The sequence below is a fragment of the Cryptomeria japonica genome, chromosome 9, assembly GCF_030272615.1.
Source record: "Cryptomeria japonica chromosome 9, Sugi_1.0, whole genome shotgun sequence".
Classification (NCBI taxonomy): Eukaryota; Viridiplantae; Streptophyta; class Pinopsida; order Cupressales; family Cupressaceae; genus Cryptomeria; species Cryptomeria japonica.
Window position 1 is genome coordinate 16439702 of NC_081413.1, and position 20297 is coordinate 16459998.

General features: G+C 37.0%; 1 protein-coding gene across 1 annotated transcript in view; it reads left to right on the forward strand.

The window, feature by feature from the left end:
- LOC131051151 (probable protein S-acyltransferase 17) overlaps positions 1-20297 on the forward strand; it is a 169658-nt gene that overhangs the window by 48866 nt on the left and 100495 nt on the right. Inside the window, exon 2 of the mRNA XM_057985534.2 lies at positions 12583-12676. Coding sequence (XP_057841517.2) covers positions 12583-12676 — 94 coding nt within the window. The remainder of the gene's footprint in view (positions 1-12582; positions 12677-20297) is intronic.

The following is a 20297-nucleotide window of genomic DNA, read 5'->3' on the forward strand; positions in this document are numbered from 1 at the left end:
ATACTATACAAGATTATGTCACTAAAGCAAAAGTGTTGAGGGCACAACTTAAGGATTGTGGCATTGATAAGAAGGATACTCAATTGATCTTCAATTTGATGGGCAAACTTCCACAATAATATGCAGCATTTGTTTCTAGTTTCCAAACCCATAGGATGACGATGGGTTCAAGCTACACAATGCCTACATTTGATGCTTTCACCGACATGTTGATGATGGAACAAACTAAGTTGATAAGCTTGGGCATTCTTAAGACTTCTAAGTCTCAAGCATTAGTGGCAACTCAAGGGAACAAAGGAAATCAAGGAAAGGACAACTCAAACAAGAAGAAATGGCAATCAAAGCTTAAGGACAAAGCACCACCTTCTCCACACCAAGGAGATTCATCCTCTTCCAAGAAGGACAATTCACCAAAGAAGGAGAGACCTACTTATGCCTATTGTAAAAAGGTTGGTCATGAGGAGCATCGTTGCCATTCTAAGAAGATTGATGAGCTCACACACATCCTCAAAAAACACAACATTGATTTGCCTAATTCCTACAAGGAGGATTCATCAAATTCAAAAGGGAAAGGGCAAGCATTCATGGCTTGTACAAGTGGGGAGACTCACTCTTTTGGGACAAGAAAAGGAAAAGCTCTTTGTGCTACTACAAGTCATGATTTAGGGAGATGGCTTCTAGATTCAGGGGCTTCTCATCATATGGCATCTTCGCAATCTATGTTTTCTACATTTGAGCCTTGCACCATGTCGCAGATTTTGATGGGCAGTCATACATATATGGATGTGATTCGGAAAGGATCTATTACCATTGGGGATAACTCCTTCAATGATGTGTTGTGTGTACCCCATTTGATAAACAATCTCCTTTCCATCTATCAAATCACACATGTGGCAACAAAGAAAATTGTGGAGTTCACACCTCAGTCAGTTTTCATTAGGGACTTGGAGACTAGAGCTATCATTGCGACTGGGGTGGTGGATCATGCATCGCGGTTATATTCCTTTTCAGATTTTGTTCCTAGTGATGAGGATGATTTCACATATGATGATTCTACACATGATGATCACACTTCTTGTGATGATTCAGATTTTGAGGAGAACTTTGGGTACTTGAACCTGGGGATTCTCACATGTGATCCCATTCTTGAGCCTTGCATTTCATCTCCTATTGATATCACATCACCAATTGCATTTGATGATGCGGATAGTGCGACAATTTTGCCTTCTTGTGATTTAGTGCAACAAGATATATCTTGTCTTCCAGCTTCAGTTTCATGGGATGATTACTTGACAGACATTGCAGGTTTGTTTGTGGAATCCTACATTGCAGATTTGGGAGACATCATTGATGATATTCATCTTCTCTTTGATGAAGATGATCCTTCTTCGATTGTTGCGAGGGCGCACTTTGACCCTCTTGTTCATTCTCTACATGATCATTCTTTCGAGGTTAACATGATTGTGGATTCTTATGTACATCAGTTAGAGGAGGTCTCTTTATCCTTTGAGACATGTGAGTCTTTGAGACTTGTTCTACATTCCTCTCCACTAGATCTTGGAGTGCCTTTTTCAACAGTGTGGAGTAGTTCACCACCTTTTGAGGGGGTAACCTTTAGCATCGACATGGGGACACTTGAGCAGTTTTCAGAGATTCCTTTCATCATGAGTTTTTTTCCTACATCTTCCCTACATGATTGGGGAGACTTCATGGATACACCTTTAGTTTTGTTTCTTCCCAAGGGGAGGAACGTTGTTCGACGTTCATGGAGCAGTTTCTTCATTCATTCTCGAGCTTCTATCATTGGTGCAAATTCTACATTGAGGGGGGGCTACCTAGCTTCTCATCTTCTCTCAAATGGGGGGGACTTTTGCCTCACATGGGGTTTTGTTCCTCACACACTTCTATGAGAGTTCTCTTGTATAGTTTTCATCTCTCTTTTGGGGGAGGGTTTTTTCCCATTGGGTTTTTCTCTCTTTCCCTGCTTTTTATGAGAGTTTGCATTGGTTTGCATGCATTTGCATTTGTACATGGGTACCTAATATGGCCTCATAGCCGGGACCCATCTTGCATTGCTTAGTTGCATTGTAGACTTAAGTGCATTCCCCTAAGTTGCACTTAAGGGGGGGTGTTGGTGTAATTATTTATTCATGTTGGATATTATTACACTTTACTTAAGTTTACTTAGGATAATGCATTTCATAGTAGTTTGGGTATGAGACACTTGGGTGTTTGTGTAAATGTATTGTAATTTCCAATTTAATGGACAAGTTATATGCAGGATGGTGTATTTTAAATTTGATATTATGCCTATGACACTAATATTGCTATCTTTCTTTTACTGCAGGTAAGGAGGATGAACATGTATCGATTTCAATGTCATCTCCTTTGATTGGAATGATATATAAATAGTAGGGTGGCCACGATCAAGTGGCACCTTGATCGGACATGTCTTTTAGACATGTCCGACCAAGATGTCACTTGGTCGTGACCCCTACTAACAACAACCAATCCATAACTAATCGGTGCTTCAAACATACCCGATAATGAATCGGTATCTTTAATGATAACAACGCTTATAACATGCCCGATAATGAATCGGTATCATTGCTGATGATAATAGTGCTTAATCATATCCGATCGGTATCATATGTTAATGATAATAGTGCTTAAACATATCTGATCATTAATCGGTGTCATTTGTTAATTGTTACAGATATAAAACATACCCGATTATGAATCGGTATCAAAGCATATGGATTAATATAACATAAACAATAACAATAGTTGTTAGCATTATATGCTATCGGGTTAATACCCCGATAGCATATTAATGTCGATATGAATCGACATTAATATGCTATCGGGTTAATAGCCCGATAGCATTTTAGATTGATGCTTAACATAGTTAAGTAGGTCGTCAATCTAATCCAATATCAATATCATAATTGTGACCAATGTTATAGTCTGATAAACATAAAGCATGAATGAGTAAACAGAATATAGGAGATTACTGAGTTAGGAGAGTCTTATCTTGCAGAGGCTACTAATGCATTAACACTCCCTCTTAGCTTTTGGAAGATAAGGTAACCTGCATCACATTTCTTTTTCAAAATGTCAGTCTCCAAGAATATATATCATCTATACATATAATATGAAGTACCATCAGAACATAGGATACAAACATAAAACATTACTCTAAGTATGTGACATAGGGTACCACCCAACTATGTGATATAATAGATTCATCATTTTATTATGACAAGATATCACCTAAACACGTGATATCAGTATTGCCTAAACATGCAATATTGAGGATAAACATATGAGGATGGTTAAATTCTCATCTTATCCATGTTGTGATATGTGCACAAACATTTCATTCAAATGTTTTATCACAACAACATCATGGCACATCCATGACATACCAGAGATCCAACATGATAACTGGTTTGAGAATCATAAGATCGTCACCTTATGATGTTTACATACAAGTGTTTATAATCTGAGAGATCGTCACCTCTTAGATATGAACACAGGGGGTAAGACCCAGAATGTCTCAACATGACAAAAGAAGTTTACATTTTCAACATCTTATTTACAAAGCATATTATCTTTCTATCATACCTAAACCCTTTCTGAAGTGATCAACCTTCATTCTGGAAAGTGGTTTGGTCAAAATATCTGCAGTCTGATCTCCTGTACTAACATATTCTAATTTGATCACATTTTTGTCTACCATGTCTCGTACATAATGGTATGGGATCTCAATATGTTTGGATCTATCATGGAACACTAGATTCACTGAAAGTTTTATGCAACTTTGATTGTCGCAATGGATGATAGTAGGTTTCATCGGATTGCCAAACAATCCCACAAGCAACTTTCTAAGCCACACTGCTTCTCGGGCAGCCATAGAGGCTGCAATGTATTCGGCCTTGGTGGAACTTTGCGCTACAGAAGACTGCTTTCTGCTGATCCAGGATATCATGGCTGATCCCAAACTGAAGCAGCACCCAGAGGTGCTTTTCCGATCAGTCACACTTTCAGCCCAATTTGAATCTGAGCATTCGTGTAGATTAAGATCAATTTTCTTATACTTGAGACCAAGGTTTAAGGTGCCTTGTAAATATCTCATAATGTGTTTTACTGGTACCAGGTGTATCTCCTTTGGCTCACACATAAACTGACTCAAGGCATTCACTTCATAGCAGATATTTGGCCTTGTATTTACTAGATACATAAGAAACCCAATCATTTGCCTGTATAGAGTGGGGTCAGTAGAAGGTGATTCTGCTGCTGCTTCTTTAAGTTTACGAAGATTGGTTTCCATTGGAGCGGTCATAGGTCTGCAGTTGAGCATTCGAAATCTTTTCAGGATGTCTAATGTATACTTGCCTTGGTTTAGAACAATGTTGTTAGGATTCTGCCATACTTCCAACCCTAGGAAATAATGAAGGAATCCCAAGTCCTTCATATCAAATTCTTTGGATAGCTCTTTCTTGCATTGATCTATAAGGTGATCTTCTCCTGTGATTAATAAATCATCAACATATAAAATCATTAGTAGCATATCACCTTTATTCTATTTGTAGTAGAGATTAGGATCTGCATCATTTTTAGAGAAGCCTAGTTTTGATAGATGTGTCAATTCTTCCATACTAGGCCCTGGGAGCCTGTTTGAGCCCATATAGAGCTTTCTTGAGTCTGCACACATGAGATTCTGCATGATGGATCTCAAACCCTTTAGGTTGCTCTAGGTACACTTCTTCAGATATCTCTCCATTAAGAAAAGTTGTCTTTACATCCATTTGATGTACCTTCCATCCTTTTGCTGCTGCAATGGCTAGTACAGCTCTTACTGAGGTATATCTGGCTACAGGAGCAAATGTTTCTTCATAGTCTATCTCTTCCTTTTGAGAAAAACCTCTGGCTACAAATCTTGCCTTATATTTTTCAATGCTGCCATCTGCTGCATGTTTGATCTTGAAGAGCCATTTAGAAGAAACAACCGACTTCTTATTTGGCTTAGGAACAATTTACCATACATCATTTTTCATTATGGATTGATACTCTTCAGACAACATCCTTCCATACTTGATGTTTAAGGGCATCTGTTACATTGTCAGGTTCGTTTTTAGATAGGTCATTCATAAGAGCAACATAGCTAGTAAATTTATTAGGTCTTTTGCTTTCTCTGAAGGTTCCAGAAGGAGCAGCAAACCTCTGAGCTTCTTCTACTGTTTTGGTGGCCCATAGTGGTCTTTTCTTGAGATTTCTAGGCGTGTTTTCGTTTTCATTTTCATTTTGATTTTCATCTAGATTCTCCCTCTGAAACTCAGGGGCAGGATTTTCATCTAAGTTAGAGGTAGGTACATACATTTCAGGTTCTATGAAGTTCTGAGCTCTTTTGAAAGCCAGGTCTTCTTCAAATATTACATTCCTACTTAGTTCAATATTTCTTTGACCAAGGACATAGATTCTGTAGGCTTTGGAGGTTTCACTATATCCTACAAGCAATCCTCTCTTTCTAGAAGGTTCTAGTTTTAGTCTCTTTTCTTTAGGTATATGGATAAGACAGGACATCCAAATATCCTAAGGTGGCTAATATCAGGCTTAATCTTAGTGAATACTTCCTCAGGAGTTTTGTCCTCAAGATGGGAGTAAGGGCACCTGTTCTGTATATATACAACGGTGCTGGAAGCTTCAGCCTAGAGATTAGTGTTAAGGTTTTGATCTAGGATCATGGCTTTGGCAACTTCAACTATAGTCCTATTTTTCCTTTCCGCTACCCCATTTTGTTGGGGGTTATAAGGTATAGTAAGCTCCCTCTTAATCCCATTATCTCTACAAAATTCTTTAAATGAATCTGATGTGTATTCTCCCCCATTGTCGGTTCTTAGGGTTTTAACTTTGTTTCCTGAGTGGTTTTCAGTTAGTGATTTAAATTCTTTAAACCTAGAGAGGATCTCTTCTGATTCTTTACTTTTCAGAAAGTAGATCCAAGTCTTCCTAGAGTAGTCATCAACAAATATTACATAATACAAGAATCCCCCTAGAGAGGATACAGACATAGGTTCGCATACATCAGAATGAACTAATTCTAGAATTTTGCTAGTTTTCCTAGTACTATTTTGGAATGCACCTTTGGTATTCTTACCTAGGGCACATCTTTTGCATGCTCCTGAATGATCTTGCTTTAATTTGGGTAGACCTGTGACAAGGTTTCCCATTGAAGATAAAGCCCTAAAATTCAGATGGCCTAATCTTCTATGCCAAACTTCATTTGCATTAGTGGCTTCATGGATTAGGGCTAGATTGGTTTCCGTGCACAACTCATACAAATAGCCCTGTCTCTGTCCAATGGTCTTTGCCTTCTTGATGGAGGAGTTCCTTGGTCAGGCCAATACTTTGTTGTCCATGAATGTCACTCTGTATCCTTTATCTTCCAGTGCCGATATAGAAACTAGATTTCTTTTGATGCCGGGGACATATAGTACTCCTTCAAGCCGTAAGGTTATGCCTGTCTTCAATTTGATGGTGCAGGTTCCTACTCCTCTGACTGGATATGTGGAGTCATCTCCGATGGTTACGTCCTCATCACTCTCCTCTGTCATGGAATCAAGTATTTCTCTAAACCCAGTGATGTGCCTGGATGAACCACTGTCAATCACCCATGAGTTGATTTTGTTAGAAGCTTGACTTGTGAGTGCTGAGTAGAATACGTATTTCCTGGAGTCATCTTCCCCTTTAGTCTTCCCTGCTTTGATAAATGTAGCATGTTTCTTGGTTCTTTCCGGGCATTTTGCAACGAAGTGTCCAAACTGATCATATCTGTAACATTGAATGTGAGATAAGTCCTTCTTTGAAGTGTTCTTGCCTTGACGACCTTTTCTCTTTCTAAACTGCCTTTTCTTGTTTTGCTTGGTGGAGTTGGTGTTTAGAACTTGCAGGTCTTCATCTATATTCTTGTGTTTCATTCCCATTTTGTTCAATCTTGATTCCTCTTGGAGACAGTCATCCCTTTATCTTTCAAATTTGGGATATTTGGACCTTGCACTGATGCCTTGGACGAATGTGCTCCATCCACTAGGCAACCCATCTAAAGCAATGAGTGTTAGCTCTTTGCTTTGGATCTCGTAGTCCAGAGTTGCAAGTTCATCTTTTAGAACTGATATCCGCATAAAGTAGGCGTTGATTGTCTCCCCTTTGTTCATGGAGATATGATTTATTTCTCGTTTTAATGCTAGAGTTCGACTTGCATTTGATATCTCAAATGTGCTTTCAAGAGCTTTGAACATTTTATAGGTTGTCTGATGTTTTCTTATGATGGGTATTATGTTGTTTCTCAACCCATCAACTATTATTTTTATTGCCTTTTCATTTCCCTTAGTCCATGCTGTTTTGTCAGGTTCATTTTCGGGTTGATCATTTTTAGTTTGAACAAACGAATCCACTTTGTTCTCCTTTAAGATCATTTGAATTCTGAATTTCCAGGTTGAAAAATCATCACCACCTCCAAGTCTGTCTTTGAATCTGATAGCACTGGCCATTTGAAGAAATGTGATGTACTATATAACCTTGTTCTTAAATTTGTTTCACGAAATTAAATAGCCTCAAGTTCGATCAACTTGGCTCTGATACCATGTAAATGTATTGTAATTTCCAATTTAATGGACAAGTTATATGCAGGATGGTGTATTTTAAATTTGATATTATGCCTATGACACTAATATTGCTATCTTTCTTTTACTGCAGGTAAGGAGGATGAACATGTATCGATTTCAATGTCATCTCCTTTGATTGGAATGATGTATAAATAGTAGGGTGGCCACGATCAAGTGGCACCTTGATCGGACATGTCTTTTAGACATGTCCGACCAAGATGTCACTTGGTCGTGACCCCTACTAACAACAACCAATCCATAACTAATCGGTGCTTCAAACATACCCGATAATGAATTGATATCCTTAATGATAACAACGCTTATAACATGCCCGATAATGAATCGGTATCATTGCTGATGATAATAGTGCTTAATCATATCCGATCGGTATCATATGTTAATGATAATAGTGCTTAAACATATCCGATCATGAATCGGTGTCATTTGTTAATTGTTACAGATATAAAACATACCCGATTATGAATCGGTATCAAAGCATATGGATTAATATAACATAAACAATAACAATAGTTGTTAGCATTATATGCTATCGGGTTAATACCCCGATAGCATATTAATGCCGATATGAATCGACATTAATATGCTATCGGGTTAATAGCCCGATAGCATTTTAGATTGACGCTTAACATAGTTAAGTAGGTCGTCAATCTAATCCAATATCAATATCATAATTGTGACCAATGTTATAGTCTGATAAACATAAAGCATGAATGAGTAAACAAAATATAGGAGATTACTGAGTTAGGAGAGTCTTATCTTGCAGAGGCTACTAATGCATTAACAGTTTGTGCCACATTGGGATAGTGTGTTGTAGGAGATTTCCACCTTTTATGGTGTGATCTTGTTACTACTCTATCATAACCACTTATTGTGGAGTGATAATTCCACCTTCGGTGGGTGATCCACCTCATGTGGAATATTTTATTGTTTCTCCTACCTACCACACCTATTTCCTACCTACCCTTGTTTCTCATTGAGCCACATGTCATGTTTGTGTGCTCACATATCCATATAGCCTTGCCTATATAAGTAGGCTCATATTCTTTGTATGTAACGATTGATCATTTATCTATTGATGAGAATACAGTTTATTCTTGTCTTATATTTTGTCTGTCTATTTTGTATTTTTCATTGAGTTCTTGATCCTGGCAAAATCCCACAATTACATACAATGTAAATAAGCCTGCTTATAAAGGCAAAGCCATATGGATATGTGAACACACAATCATGACATGTGACTCAATGAGAAACAAGGGTAGGTAGGAGAAATAATAAAATATTCCACAAGAGGTGGATCACCCACTGAAAGTGAAATGTAACACCAAGATAAGACCACAAAAGGTGGAATTTCTCCTACATATATCATCCCTATGCACACACTTCCTTATATGTCTCATATCCAAACTACTATGGGATGCATTATCCTAAGTCAACTTAAGTAAATTGTAATTATGAGACATAATTTACACCAACACCCCCCGTTAAGTACAACTAAGGGGAGTGTAGACTCAAGTCAACAATGAAAGATAGGTCCTGGCTATGAGGCCATGTTAGGTACCCTTGTACAATTGCAAGTGCATGCAAACCAATGCAATCTATTACAAACAGAGAAAGAGAGAAAAACCCAATGGGAAAAAACTCCCCCCCAAAAGAGAGATGAAAGCACACAATGCTCTCAATGATGAATGAGAAGAACAAAATCTCGTGAGGAAAAATTCCCCCCATAAAAGAGAAGACGAAAGACCATAAAGCCCCCCCCCCCCCCTCAATGTAAAATCTCCTGCAAATAAGGTCCAATGATGTTGATGAAAATACCTCCCCATTAGGAAGAAAGAGAGCCAATGTTGCACCAAGAATGTCAAAATGTAACAAAACCAAGTACCAATGTCAATAACGATGAATCACTCAGTGCAACATGATAAAGATCAGGGATGGAGACAAACGGATGAGCACCAATGATAGATGTACTCTATCCAAACACCTTCTCAACAAGAAAATAAAAGTCTCACACGGATATTCCTAATCTAAGTACAAAAGGATTACATCAAATAGGTCAACAATGACAAAGTACAAGGAGGTGTGGCACTTTATAATAGTGCGTTACAACGTAGCACATGCAAGAGAATACATAATAATATAGTGCAAATATGGAAACATGAAGATGATGCCACCAAAGAAAGATGGCTTGTAGAATACTGCAGATGAAGATGCGTCCGATTGGGAATGTCGCCAAGTGATATAAAGGAGCAAACTGACCCCCTCCCCCCGCCAAGCCCCCCTTGATTGCCAATTGGAAGTGCTGCAAACATGTATGGTAGACAAGAAAAAATTTTGTTTCCAATTTTGCTTATTACATGAAAATTTTGTTTTTAAAAGATTTAAAAAAATCTTAATAAAAACATTTTATTAAAAACCCATGGAAAAAAACTTTATGAAAAACATAATAAAGAAAAATATATTTTTTTTCAGTTTTGAATTTTGAAAAAAACCTATGCAAAAATAAGGTTAAAAAACACAAACATTTATAAAATTTTTTTGATTTAGAAAACTTTATTAATAATTTAATAAATATATATATTTTTTTTAATTTTCAAAAAACTTTATTAAAAAACAAATTTTAATTAAAAAAATTAATTTAAAACAATTTAAAAAAAAAACATTATTAAAAAATGAATTATTTAAAAACTTTAAATAAAACAAAATTAATAAAAGCCCTTGGGGGCCTGCAGGCTGTCTACGGGTTGCAGGGCCTGTGGGCCCTTATAAAAGGCCAAAAATAATTTTAATTTTTGTTTTAAAAACAAAACAAATAAAACGCCACGAAATTAAAAAACACAAAATTTATATATTTTAAAAAAAAAATTTCTGATTTTTTTTTTAAAAACAAAATATTAAAAAATATGGACTTGTACCTGCATTTGTACAACAAGCCAAGAAGGGGGAATTTTTTCTTCGGGGCAACGATGTCTGATTTGGACAAATGAATAGTGGATCTTGGGGTTTTTGGGTGTTTTGAGCACAATGGTAGTGTCGGATTTTACCCAAAGTCTCCAAAATTGCAGATCGCTACTGGGACCAATAACCATCTCCACTTTCAAACGGCTGTAGATTTGGCCTCGTATGTCAGATTTGGACAAAACAAGAGGCGATTCTGACTTTCTCGAAGCTCCTCAATCCAATGGTGACCTCAGATTTGACCCAACAAGCTTCAATAATAACTTGCAATAGAAAGCTCCAAAATGCAAAACCCCAAATTGCACCAAATTTCTCTCAATTGGCAAACCAATGGCACTCTAATGGCTCTGATACCATGTGAGAATTTGCCAAGATCTAGAGTCCAATTGATAGCACAAACAAGAGAGAATAAAATATGACAAGAATAAACTGTATTCCTATCAATATGCAAAATACCATTAACCGACTGAGTTGATTGAATGAAATGTTTGTTTATCACATACAATGTAAATGAACCTGCTTATAAAGGCGAGGCCATATGGATATGTGAGCACAAAATCGTGACATGTGGCTCAATGAGAAACAAGGGTAGGTGAGGGTAGGTAGGAGAAATAATAAAATATTCCACAAGAGGTGGATCACCCATTGAAGGTGGAATGTAACAACAAAATAAGACCACAAAAGGTGGAATTTCTCCTACATACATCATCCCTATGTGCACACTTCCCTAAGTGTCTCATATCTAAACTACTATGAGATGTATTATCCTAAGTCAACTTAAGTAAAGTGTAATTATGAGACATAATTTACACCAACAACTACTTTAGACCCTTATTCTATCTTGATGAGTTCCCTATGTTCATTGAACAATAGGGACTCCTTTTAAATAATAAATTCACTACATGTAGGGAACTACGGTTGACTAGGGGAAATTGACATGTTAACAAGACAGGAATGAAGTACGATGTTGAAATAGGAGATAAGTTTAGGTCAAGGCACCTAGAATATTATATTATTTATAGGTGTGAAATTTCATAGCAGCAGAACCTCAGCCTACATCAAAACAGTTTTTTATGGATGGCTGGTAGAAAATCATCAGGAGACCCTAAAATGCAATCATGAAGAGGGTAATAAACACTTTTGTATTTCCCGGAAACATTCTTACAATTTTTTGTGACACCTAAGTTATGTGAAATGGTAGTATCAATATTAATGCAGGTTGCTCTGTTGGGATGGTTATGTTGATGATAATTTTTGGTGATTTGAGATTGTACAGGAGGAATAAGACAGGCTATTTATTTGAGAAGTAAAATCACTAATTTAAAGTACATCAGATTGGGCATTGAGATGTTTTTCCTGTGCTATATCCATGCAATTATTTTGCAAGAGAAGAAACCTAGAAGGACAGAATTGTTACCGCGTTTGAACACCCAAATATGAGGTTTGGTGTGTAAATGACATGTATGATACAATTGAGAGCATATAACTTGAATAATTGTATGATAGCAATAATATTGATGAAAGATAGTAGGAAAAAGTGATGAAATATTAGCTGAGACTGTTGTCATATGTCTGCCATAAATGTCCTTTATTCAATGTAATTGATCATTGTCTTTAATGCTTTATAGATAAAACGACAATGTGAGAGAGACTTTATATTTAAATGGCTTCTCTCCTTTGGGCTTGTTTTGTGTTGTTATAGGGTGCAGATTAGCTATTGACATTATATAATTTTTCACAGAAGCTTTACATTCAATTCTCATGGACTGTTGAAACCTCATGTTCTTTGTTAGCAATTAGATATTTAAGTTTTAAATTATGTTTTTTTTTTTTGCTGGGTAATAGGCCGTAAAATTTTAAATTTTAAATTATAAATTATGTTTTATTAACAATTATAAATTTAAATTCTAAATTATGTTTTCACCCTTGTTCATTACAGAAAGGCAGCTTCAGTTGTATGTGGAACAAAGGGTAGAAATGCATTTCTGTCAGTTGAGTATTATTGCTGCGACCGTCCAAATCCAATTTTGCAGGTATAAATTTGTAATTGGATTTGAAATCTTATTCTATTTGTAATTGAATTTGAAATCTTGTATACTTAATATTGTATGGTGTTTTGATATTCAAATCTGACTTTTGTTTTACTACAATCTGTTCTTAGTAAGGGTAATTAGGGACATCACTGAGCATGCATTGGAATTATCCCCTTTCAAGGATGGGCGCTTTAGCATTTCAATGTGCCCACCATTTAATAACCATGTTGACATGGTGCCCCATTTATGGAAAATCTGATGGGTGGTAGGCCACCCTATCATGGTTGAGATTTGAGCCTCGATTACTCACTTCAGAAAACATCCCTTTACCGTAACACAACAACCTGATGGACTTCTTATATTTATTATTTGGGTTATTATTATTTTTTGATAAGTGAGGCTATGGGTCCTTCTTCCTTTGTATTAAAACAGAGAAATATTTTGCATTTTGTTTAGATTCAAAAAGCCTGCAGCAAGATACGATTTACTACCCTAATTCCCAGGAATGTAAATAATGGAAAGATATATATACCCCTAAAGTAGGCAAAATTCAAAAAATGGAAGAACAATCCAATAGAAGATTCTAATCATCAATATTGACAAAAGCCATACCACCCACCTGCTAGAGCTTTCTATGCCACCATGTGGTCTCTCCTTTTGCAAAGGAGAAAGGAAGAACTCTGATTGCTTTACAAGAACATGAAAAACTGTATTGTGCTACTGGGGTATGCACCAGCAGAAAGGTGACAGCTAAACCATTATTCATAAATTAGGAAGTCCTTAGTAGCATCTCCAAAAACCATGAAATCTTGGAAAAGTACTAGTCTATCCTAATTGCTTCATCTAGACCTCATCCAAGTTCAGCTCAAACAAAACAAGCCACAATTTACATAACCACAAGCTTATTTTGGACTAGTAGCAGAAAATAGGAGGAAAAAAGAGGTTATTTTAGATTTCACCCAGCTTCTCTTGCCGAACTCCATGATCCAAAATATCCTTAATTGCCTCCTTTGCCAATTGCTCGATATGAAGAAGACTCTTTGCATTTGGATTTTGTGATTGAACTACAAATTATCATCTCTCATTTGTTTGCATATGGGAAAAAAAGTAACTCCATGACAGAATAGTAAAACCTAATGAAGTTAAAAATAGAGAAGGATGAGAAAAATGATGAAAACATTTCCTTCTCAAGTGAAATATATCATGAACTTTATAAAGGAAAAAATGATTTCCTTCATGCCACATGTTTTGATAAGTCCCGCTTGTAGATAAAGCCAATGTTACAAAAACTCGCCAAAAACCCGCCAAACTCGTGACTCCTGAGTCAAAATGCCAGGCAAGTTACTTGCCCAAAAACTTGCGGCAATTTTTCCTGTAAAACTCACTAGTAAATGCAAAAGTTTACGAGTTTTGTGTAACAACTGGTCCAAATTCATATATATATTTTTTTCTTGCAATTAAAAAAAATTGATTTTTGTTGGTGGTAAAGGTTTCAAAGGCCTTAATTTGGGCTTGGTGGCAGGGGCTCCACCCCTTGACCCCACCCTGTATTGCGACGGGGAGTTTGCCCTCATTTCTGCCTCCAAACCTCACGAGGGGCATTGCACCTTGACCCCATTGGGGGCATTGCTCCTAGACCCCCATGTGGGGTACTATCCTCAACCTCATTGGGGTCTCCTCTTCCAAATCCCTATTAATTATTGGAATCTGTCAAATAAAAAACTTGATTACAATGAGGGGGTGACGGGGAATTGGGATATAACTCTTGAGTGTACCTACTTAGACGTTTTATTGCACAACTTGCCAAAAATCTCTTTAGATGAGGCAACTTCTACATATGACATGGCTAGTGGAAGTGGAATTATAGCTCATTTAGAGTTGAACTTGTTTTATGGTCTATGGTATGTATTAAATTCTAATTTTGATTTATATATGATGGAAATTAGTAATATGCTCAACAAATTTAGTAATATGTGTGTCTTTGAAGAATATATTTAAACATTTGTGTATATAAAATGTTTGATAAAATTGCTGAGTTTTACTGAGTCTTGAGTTTTGAAATTTTTTGGGCCTGCTAAGTTATTGTCGAGTTCAAGTTTTTCAACTATGGATAAAACAATGATGAGATGGGAACTAAAGAGTATACTTACATATTGTAATGTTCCTTTATTTTGCCCTAGAATCACCAAATGTGATATGAAGTATATTAATGAAATGTGATTTGCCAACTTAGATGCCTTGATTTAAGGCCTGCAACCAAGTTAGTTATCATTCCAATATCCTTGAAACATTGGAAAGCATATAATCAACAGTTTGTCAAAGGGATTCCTAACCACCATTGTAAATTACCTAACTTGTATATGGGATTCAATAAGACTTCCCCTAAGAACCCATCTACATTATGGAGTACCTTGGGAGATCACATAAGGCGGTGCCTTGAGCCTATCCCTTTCCATCAAGCCCAAGAGCACGGAATGGCACCTGCCATTTGGCCTCCCGGCCCCACTTTGGATTGGTGTACCTGATGGAACTCAGTGCTGCATTCTTTATTATGTGTTTCATTCTCCCTTCCATTATGAGATAGTTTGTCGGATAAAGGATTAAGGAATCTTCACTAAATTTATGATGCACAATGTCATAATAGCAAATATATATATATATATACACACACATATATATATTTTTATCATTATATATTATTATTTGTAAGACGAGATATCCAGATCAGAATTCTATTCCTTATGCATCATACCAAATACTTGAAGATATATAAGTCTGCTGACTCTTTTTATTAATTCTGAAACCACTTGTTTTTGTCCTTGATCGATTGATGCCTTCCTCTCAAATGCAGAATCATTGTGTATAGCTTGAAGTGGAGATGTGGAGTCATCCCTCTTAGCAAAGGATGTCCTTCCGAAGGCTATGTCCTTTCATGCTGTCCCTTGCCTCTTCCAGGGGTCGTCGTTTTATTTGTTTGTTTTTAGTTTATTCCTCTTACACATCGCCAATTGCAAGGAAGATATTTGTTCGATCAAATGTAAGGAAACCGATTGCATTTCTTACCTTGTTCCTCCCTTCAGTATTGTGATTAATGGATTGAGTGTCTTAGTAGGCAGAGACTCAAAAAATTGTGGAGTCTTATGGGATAAGACAATTTTCTGAATTTATTTAATTGGAACAGGGATTGTGTTATAGCTAGGGTCATGGCACATATTGGAAATGAAAGAAAGCAAGGTGAATGAAAACACTTCCTACACCAATCTTACAAGAAGAGTAATGTGTAAATTTTACTCTTTACGATAATAGAAAGTAGAAACACATGAATTTAAAATAAATAACAAGGCGTATGTGGGGAAAACCCTTTCAAGAGAAAAAATCCACTCTCGAAAGCAACCCAACGTATTATTTAGTAAATCAATGGATCACAATAAACTCGTAGAGCAAGCCTTCACATGGAATATTACCAATAGTCAAATCTAGAATGATTTCAATAGCATAATGATACTTGCAAATGAACCATACAAACTACAACTCCAAGCACCAAATGAATAGGCAAGATTTCAAACTAGAAACCACAGATGCTTTGGGAAAACCATTTGCAAATTTATGAGAGGTATGGCACCCAAATGCATGGGTTCCAATTCCAATGGCCCTCCTTGGTCTTGGTCTTCCTAACTTTTTTGGCATATTTCTTACACCTCTTACATTGTCATAATTTGTCATATTTGACCACACAAACTTGGGTGCCCCAATTTGTCTTCATTCAAGTATTCAAAAGATGCTCCATGACAAGTGTCCATACTTGTGATAATGCTAGTCAAGAATCCAATGTAGCCTCCTCGTCACATGCTTTTACACCTCATAGAATTTGTCATATGTAAGTCCCTTCATAATGACCTCACACACACCACAAGTTCTTGACACATTGCCAAAACATGCCACCCCAATGTGGGATGCCTATCTATAAAATTCCCTCTTATTTTTTTGAATTTTTTCCACAATTACATTCAACACAACACTTGTTATGGTTAGGAAATGAAAACCAAATGCTGCTGAAAGGTAACCCTTCCACTTTCTGATCACCAAGAGCCCAATGTGGGAAGGTGAGAGCATACGGTGACAAGGGGTTCGTTAGCTTTCTAATCCGCTGGAAATTACAATGCAATTACAAAACTGGGCAGCAAGCCAGCCCCTTCCACTTTTCAGCGGGATGAAGAACCCAAACTTGGCGGTAAACCAGCCAAGGCAACAAAGCATAATAGAACCAAATCACTCTACCGCTTATGCAGCGGGAGGACTTTTAAATGAAACTATCACCCAATCGCATATCTCAGCGGGAGGACAATATCACTCAACCACTTACTCAGTGGGAGGACAAAACTGAATTACAAACATACATGCGGCTAAGCCATCCTCTTCCACTTGTTCAGCGGGAAATACAACATAGAATGAATTGGTCAGTACTACTGAAGCAATTCTTACAATGATAGAAATGTGAAAGGAGATAGAGTGAAGTACATATCTTATGAATTCGCTAACACATTCTAACCAATAATACTACTTGCTGTTCTGAAATCAAATTCAAGGAAAACACAGAACCAGCCATCCCGAAACCCACTAATTTGCTTGTAACTCACTCAAAACCCCATAGAATCATGCCAAATCAGAAGCAAATGAAGCGTATGACATAAGAAAACAAAACAATACCTCGAAACTGCAACTGAAGAGCACCAACAGCAAGGCACACATCCCAATGCAATTCTGGAAATGGTGTTTTTGCTGAATAGTTCGATTTGCAACCAAAAATTGGAGATTTCTCCAAATGCCATGCCAATATAGGAGACTTATCATCTCTCCGATACGCTTCCAACGAGCCCTCACCCAGAATGATGCATTCAACACACAGGCAGCTATGAGCAAAATACACTTTCAGCCGGCACACACCAGCAACACCAAAAAACCAGCAGCACACAAAACTTCACCAACACACCCAAAATCATGAAAGAGCTCACAACTACGCACCACAACTAGGAGTGATGTCTCACACTCGAAACCGAAAGGAAGGATCTAGGAGGTATTCACCCTCGAAGAATGTCTGGAGTCATTCTGACAGCATAACGATATATTTTTTTTGGATACCCAAATGAGGAGCCCAACCTTTGTTTATATAGCTTTTCCAATCTGAAATTCAAATGAAACTGCCTCCCAATTTCGCCTCATTCCAATTGCATTTCATTTCATGGTGGACCCAAAGTGGCACCCACTTTCCTAAGTCAAAATCACGCCAAGGAGGGGCCACGATTTTTAACATTATAAACTTTTTAAAATATAAAGAATGAAGTCTCGTTTTAATCTCCAAATAAATCGCCCAGACATGACTTAGGAAAAATATTATATTTCGCACAATTTCCCATAACATCAATAAGATAAAATAATTAAATAATAACCTTAGGATAAGGAATAATATTTAATTAAATTGCTTATAGTTCCAGTACTGATTATTAACGAAATCTAGATGAGGCTGAACAATGAGGATCACTGAATTGTGCTGGGACAGGACCAAATCCAGGACTGCCAAAAATAGAATGCCCCAAACTGCTACTTACTAAAAATAGTAAGTCATGAAATAATGCTCCAAAAATCGTTATCTTCGCAACTAGAGAAAAAGCTTAGCAAGCTTAGCAACTTTGTACCATCCTGACAGCCAAACCCTAACTTACTAAAAATAGTAAGTTCACATTCCACCCCTGACAAGTCTGGTCGGAACTCCAAGGAACATGGGAACCCTTAATTCATCTTTCCATATAGACTATGGGTCTCCGGAATAGACGAATGGACCACTGAATGCAACATCACAAGGAAGGGGACGTTACACTATCTCCTTAGGTGAGGACAAAACTCGCTAAAAGATGAAGTCTAGTAAACTTCTAAGGGGACACCAACTTTCCCACAGGAAGACAAAATCAATACAAGACGAAATAGTGAGTGCATACAAAATACATTAGAACTACAAGGTTGAGACACCTTTCCCAATAGTCACTTGTCGAACATCTTGCAAGAGAAAAAGGAAACCCACCAACATGAAATCTGAAGGGTTCATAGACTTATTGCTCCACTTGAATTTCTATGTGCTCATATGCTTTGACAAGGAATTTGCAACATATGTCAAAGTGTCAACCTTCTCCAACATAACCCTCCCATCCTCTACCATGTCACAAAAAAATGGGTCTGGACATCAATATACTTTTCCTATCATGGAAAGTCAGGTTCTTTGTCAGACATATGGTACTCCAATTACCACATAGAATTGTGATTGTATCTAAATGTAGCCCAACATTATAACACAATCTATTAAGCCAAAAGGCTTCTTTACAAGCATGAGTAGCTATCATATACTCTACTTTTGTAATTGACAAAGCAACCAGAGATCGCCACTTCTTCATCCAACTAATGGCACCACCAAACATTGTGAAAATATATCCTTGGTGGATCTTTTTTTGTTAATATCACTAGTCCAATTTGAATCCACTTATCCATGAATACATATCGAATGTTGGATCCTTGTAAGATAACCATGATATAACATAAATAATACTCGAAGTACCCCGCAAATATCTAAAGACCCTCTTCATTGTATCGCATGTGCTTTTCCAAGTTTAGCCACAAAACAACTAAGGACTTTTATTACTTGGACAATGTTTGGTCTTGTAGAGAGCATAACATAGATCAAAGTAACAAAAACACTAGCATAGGGTGTTGGCAGTGGGCCAGCGTCCCTCGCGGGGATTCGCGACATGGTTTAACAACTTCCTGTGAATTCCATAAGTCTAGTGGTTCTATTGGGCATTGATAGGTCGATCTTTTGGCTCAATGGCAACCCTAGCTTGTAACAAGTGGCATCAGAGCTTGGTCACAGGTTTGAATCACGCGGGCCACGACGAGTGACGCTGGGAGGGGGATTGTTGGCAGTGGGCCAATGTCCCTCGTGGGGGTTCTCGACATGGTTTAACAACCTCCTGTGGATTCTATAAGTCTAGTGGTTGTATCAGGCATTGATAGGTCGATCTTTTGGGCTACGACAACCCTAGCTTGTAACATAGGGAACTGTACTCATATCCTCTATCTCACTAGGATATTTTGGATACTGTTAATTTTGTCCCCATCATGATAAATCTCTCAACATTGAGTTCACATGCTTAATCTGGACTTATTAAAGTAATTATTATTACTATATTTAATGGTCATTTAGGTAATTTCCTTTTTCATAGTTAGTTTCATTTTAGAATGTTTCTTTCATGTTTCTATTCTAGTTTGTCTTATATTTCTCTATTTAAGGAGATTTAATCTCCTTTGTTATTAACGAATATCAATCTATTATTATTTCATGGTATCAGAGTTGGTCTAGGCCTAATTCCCTCACGGGAGGGTCTAGTTTATGAAATTCGCAGTTTTTTCTTGGAAATTCTGTGAAAATTTTAGCAGAAGTTTTTGTTTGATTTTTTAATAAAAATCAAAGCCTCTTTTTGGAGCATGAGTCTATTTCAAAGGAAAATCAAGGTTTTTTTTTCTTGAAATCCTGGAGTTCTTTTTTTGGAGAAATTGCAGATTTGTTTTATCTATG